Here is a 5,672-nt window from a genome sequence, read left to right as displayed (position 1 = left end):
TCTATTCTTATCTCTTGTCCGGCACCAATCCTTCTTCTTGATCCCAACCTACTAAGAGTTTTCCGATCGTCATCCAACCAGTAACATGTGATGACCGAATCGACTGCTCTGTGAAGAGTTGGAAGTCAAGCTAGGGGATATTCTCTCTCAACCTATTCTTGGGACATTGGCCAAAGATAATAAGCGAAGAAGGAAGGCAAAGATACTTGGATTCCATTGATTATCTTCCATTTCATCCTGCACTTGATTGCAAAACAAAATCAGAAGCTGTTCTCAGATCCGTTCTCCGCCGATACCAATAGGAAACCTCAGCTGGAAACTCTCTAGATAGCTTCTTAGCGCTTAGCTACTTTCTCCTTCTGCGCCGCTAGCGCTACTACTCCTAGTGATAGGAATAACATACTCTTTTTCGCGATGAGGCCCATCTTGGACCGGTAACGTATTCTAATGATCTGGATCTCTGGCTTATCTCTTACTTGACGGATTCTATTTCAGCTAGTGGGATTTCATTTAAGTGACGATAATCAGGAAAGAACAGGGTGGATTGGCTCTGATCGATACCATCTAAAAGTGCTTGCTTCATTCATTCGTGACATTACTGGTTATTCTTATTTAGTTTCGCCTCGCTCTTGGAATCATGCGCATGGCTCCATGCATATTCATGGGGGGCCTAACGAGTGCTACGAGTGAATGCGTAGCTTTGTCTTCTCTTATTCAATTTCGAGTTAGAGGTTAGAGGGAAAGAGAACTCCCCCAAAGCAGCCATTCTCTTAAGAAGAGCTATTATCCCTTGTTATTTCTAAAATGTGTATCACCATACTGAATCTAGCGCAAAGCTAGGAATGATTATCGGAAGTTGGCTACTTACTTAGACTTAGGTAAATCAGTTCCTTCTCTAAGACCTAACTGCGCTGTCGAGGGTGATCTTGAAAGAGCACATGAAGGATAGGGAGGGACCGGAATTCCCCTTTTTTAAAGAGCTGCTTGTACTCAAGCTTGAAGGTGGAGATCTTATAAAGGTTGCCAGTAAGCAAGAAGCAAGCAGGTATCTATTAACAGCAATAGTCAGAGTCATATAAAAGGTAGCCAAAAAGAAGCATCGAATCCATCAGGTTGTATGAAATGAAAGGAGACCCACAGTCCCACTTCTCCTTCCCCCCGCCCCAGAAATGGGGCGGGCCTCGTTCTTCTTGACGATACCACCGTTCAAAAAGACTACACCTTCTCCCTAAAAACGGAAATCTGGTTTGGCAGTCACAAGGAAGATTGTGTACCCCAACTCAAAAAAACAGGCACGGGACTAGCCCGCTGTCCCGAGGACAAGAAAAAGGCTGTGTTTAGCCTTTTCGTGCGCGATCCCAATCGTGGACCGTTAAGTCGATATGGGCTTTATCTTAGGTTCCCCCGTATAGGTATAAAAGAAAACCCTTTTCCAGTTCATGTTATCGAGGACCTGGGCGATTTTTACCCGCTTCTCGGCGCTCGCCGTTTCAAGGTGAAGATCTTCGTTAATCCTTTTTAGGATTTTTTATTTTCGTATACGCTGGCATGAGCGAATAACATTTTTGATTCGTTCTCGCAAGAACGAAATGGATGGTGCTTCAGGTTCAGGGTTCGGCGGGGTGTGGCTTGTGGATGGTTCGGACGCGGCATTTTCCTCCGACTCCGATAAGTTGAGGTACTTTTGCCAACTCTCAGAGGCGGATCCCGAAGCCGACCCAGAAGAATTCATCCAATTTATGAGAGCGGATTCGCTACCGAAGAAGACCCCCAAGAGAGAAAGAATCACCAAGGCGAGACTCCCAGGGCAGCCCATCTTTCTCAAAAAGGAAGAGAGGGTGAGCCCAGAACCCCATTCTTTCAAGAAAGTTAGAATAGAATGAATTCTGTCGAAAAAGAAAGCAGGAAAATAGGAGTAAGCGAGTAGGGTCAACAAGATTCTAAACGAATACGCGAAGGATATTTTTTATATTATTCCAATTATTATTTATTGATTGATTATATAATTTTTTTTAGATCCATATTCATTTTCATTTGCAAATACAAACTCTCTTGCATTTTATTTTTACTTTAGAAGGATAAGGGAACGGAGAAAAAAAGAGCTGGCTTGGCTGGTACATCAAGCATATGACATATTGCTTGTTCGGTGTGGTACACATATCTGTCAATGTCAATCAAGTAAGAAAATTCATTCCCACTGTCTGAGGAAAAGGTGAAGAATTGCAATTTATTGAGCTTGTAAGGCCCGTCCCCGATAAAGGGTATAAATAGGGCTATAAGTAGGCCGTTTGCTATTGCAATAAGGGCTGCTCGCCTTTCCTTTTGACGGCTTGGCTTCCTATCGCTCCTATGTAGTGGTCGGCCTTAAAAGGAGTCTTCCTACCATACCATCATGCATGCCTATGTTATAGTGCGTTAAGCTTCGGCAGAAGCAAGCAAGATGATGAAGCGAAGCTTCGTAGACAAGGCTCGTTCCGTGCTTTACTTACGAGCTCGTGTAGTAAGGCCTCGCCCTACTTCAATAAGGGCTTATGCACTCCACTCGTAAACGAGCGTTAGAGCTTTTTGAGCGAGCGAGCGAAGCCTTCCCTCACCCGAGAATTGCATTTCCGCTTCAGCTTCCCCGGTTTAGTTGGTTTGGAGGATTAATTGATTGGATACCCAATCCGCATAATCTTTCAAAGTCACTGCTTCTACGACGATAGGCGTAAAGGCATGATTAGTTCCACAAATCTCACTGCACTGACCATAGTAAACTCCTTCTCGTTGTACCGAGATGGAGGTAAGATTTGAACGACCAGGTACAGCATCACATTTGACACCTGAGGAAGGTACAGCCCAACTATGAGGTACATCAGCGGGTGTTACAATCATACGTAGATGAGTTTTGGCTGGTACAACCACTCTATTGTCAACTTCTAATAAACGTGATTGACCCAATTCTGGATCATCTTCTGGAATCGTATAACTGTCAAAAGTGAGTGACTGTTCATCGGAACTGTTATAGTCCGAATACTCATAAGGTTGGGTCGACGCCCGCCTCCCCCCAAACTTGACTTGCAAGTTTCCCCGCAAAAAGCTCTCCACGCCTACTCTTATTTTTAAAGAGCGTTATTCTTCTTTAGTTAGGTAGTTCTCCCCCCTCTTGAGTCACCCTTATCTAAAAAAAAAGGACGGAGTCTATCTAGATCATAGGATCACTGTATTCAGAGGTCAATTCTCTTTCTTTGACCTCCCACCGTTCACGACATCCCTTGCTTCTCGCAAGAACGGCTCCTCGGTGGAGGAGTAGAAGCGCTGGTCCCCTTCGGCCAAGTGCTTGTGCGTGCTCTTACCTACCGTAGGACCTCCGTCCCCGAAGCGAAGAAGGAGGAGCAGGAACAACAGGTTGTCCTCTCTTGGCCCAGTAGTTCCGCAACTACTACCGTGGTTGTTGCCAACGGGGATCCCCCATTCCGAAAGGTAACGGGGCCGGCCCTTAGGTCCAAAGTTGTATGCCACTGCTGTGGTGCCGATAGATTCACTACTGAAGCCCCGTTATCGGACATTGCGGGCTTAGCATCTATTTTTCGTATATCGCTCCACCACACCGAGAAGAGGTATGTGTACCTCCAGCAATAACAAGAATGGAACCATAGGCTCCTATGCTGGGAGCATTTCGGGGTATAGGTCTAACCACCTCAACTCCCCGTTTCTGGCATGCTATAGTTCTTTTAGTCTCTCGACGACGGGAATGGGAGATGACCGGTAAGCCAGATGCTTCGCGAACCACCGGTACATTTCGTTGCACTTAAATCACCCTCGTTAAGAGGCGCACTCCGATACCATTGATGTCCAATAGCTTTGATAGTAATGGCTGGATCTACTAATACCCCGTCCATTGAGTATAACAGAGCAAACGATGGTATAGCAATGAACAATGGAATGACACTAGGAAAAATGGTCCGAATAATTTCGATAGTAGTTCCATGAACAATCCTTTGCGGGATTGGATTAGTTTGCTCGTTGAAATGCCATAAAGCGCGAACCAACATCCGTGATACGAAAACCAAAATCAGAATGAGGAAGAAAAAGATATCGTGATGTAAGTCAATGATTCCTTGCATCATAGGTGTTGCTGCGTCTTGAGATCCTAATTGCCATGGTTCCGCAGCATTACCTTGGGGAATGCCGAATTCCCTATTGGAATAGATCTTGCCCTCGAATCGAAGATGGGGGCCGTAAAAAAAGCAGCTATTTGATTGATGAGCATTTCATTCTTGTCGCCTACTTAGCTTCTCAGAAACTCAAGGATGAGATATTTTTTCAAAACAGCTTTTGCTTTTGATATCTGCTTTTATGACTCTATTGACCGTAGGCCAACGTTTGACTTCCTGGAAAAGAGTGATAGCGCCCCGTCTCGGCCGAAATCCATGCGAATGCACGGAAAATAGAGGATCAAATAACAGGTTAAATAAGTGGGCTAGTCCTAGCCCTCCATTACGATCCTATCTCTCTCCGCAGGTTGAGTTATAGGTCGAAACATTCCCGGTTTGTTCGCTTTTGGTATGAACGACCGAAACATTGCCGAGAAGCGAAAGGTTGATGTCAACAACTCACACTGAATTTCCTCCAGTTCCTCCCTTTGTGGCAGAGCGAGCGCCTTGACTAAGATAGATTTACTCTTTCATTCTTGCAGCCTATTCTGGTTCCAATCGCGTTTGAGGAAAACCCCCTTTGGCATCAATGAAACTCTGTGATATAGGAGTTCAAAAACCTCATTTCGTTTGAGAGATAGTGGAATTTATTCTTTCAACACGTACATCGACGAGGGTGTCGATGACTTGAGTGAGGAATGGTCATGTGCTAGAGGCCGTACCGTTGGAGTAAGACCTCAACAAGGGGGTGTGCAGTTTAAATGTAAATGACGAGCATGGAGAGGCCAAGGTCATTTGTAATTAGGTGTGGCTGATGCAAGAAGACTGGCGAGCTGTCCATGGTGAGACTCGTTGTGATGCTACTGCAGGAGGCATCCTGGTTGAGGGCGCAGAACTTCTGTGCGGGTACAACTGGCACTTAAAAGACCTTCCGTGTAGATGAGTTCTCTTGAGTGAGACTAATCGAGCGAGTTACGAAGAAACCTTTGCGATGGTGCTGTGCAGTTGGGTTCTCTATGGAGGAACTTCGTTGTGGGGACCAAGGCAAATAAGGATACCCGGTCAGTCACGCGAATAACGAACAAATAACGAATGCGCACAAACCACTTTTACTGATTCAATTCTGTATATAGCGCTTCCTTATATTATATTATCTATACTCCCCTCCCTTTCTGATTATTCTATTTAATGCAAGAGTAAGGATAGACGTCTTATTCTTCAGTGTTGAGATAGAATGACTGTAGACCCTCTTCTCTCTTTTAGTTAGCCTTACTTATTTATTCCAATTCCTCAGCTGGAAACAGAACTACCAAAGGGAAGAAGACAGAAGGCAACAAAGGCGCGTATCAGCTTCAAGCATATAGAGAACTTGACTTACTCACCTACTTTAATGCCTGCTTTTTACTACTTGAAATTGAAAGCTGGCTTGGCTCTCAGACCAATTAACTTGACACCTGCTTAGCGCCCTCACTGCTACTTCTCTCATTAAGCTGCTCTCTCCTTTTATCAACTTATGAAAAAACAGCCTATTGATCT

The 5,672-nt window shown here is 44.7% G+C and overlaps 1 protein-coding gene across 1 annotated transcript; it reads right to left on the bottom strand.

The window, feature by feature from the left end:
• Nucleotides 1-1,121: 1,121 nt before the first annotated feature.
• LOC118473334 (cytochrome c oxidase subunit 2) lies at nucleotides 1,122-4,151 on the bottom strand. Its single transcript, XM_035962568.1, has 2 exons — nucleotides 3,818-4,151; nucleotides 1,122-3,023 (listed from the first exon to the last, which is right to left on the bottom strand). The coding sequence occupies exons 1-2, from the start codon at nucleotides 4,107-4,109 to the stop codon at nucleotides 2,629-2,631; spliced, it is 687 nt and encodes a 228-aa protein (XP_035818461.1). The 5' UTR covers nucleotides 4,110-4,151; the 3' UTR covers nucleotides 1,122-2,628.
• Nucleotides 4,152-5,672: the final 1,521 nt, after the last annotated feature.

The sequence above is a fragment of the Zea mays genome, chromosome 9, assembly GCF_902167145.1.
Source record: "Zea mays cultivar B73 chromosome 9, Zm-B73-REFERENCE-NAM-5.0, whole genome shotgun sequence".
Taxonomy (NCBI): Eukaryota; Viridiplantae; Streptophyta; class Magnoliopsida; order Poales; family Poaceae; genus Zea; species Zea mays.
Note: the sequence above shows the minus strand (reverse complement) of the source record. Positions and strands in the feature narration are given on the sequence as shown.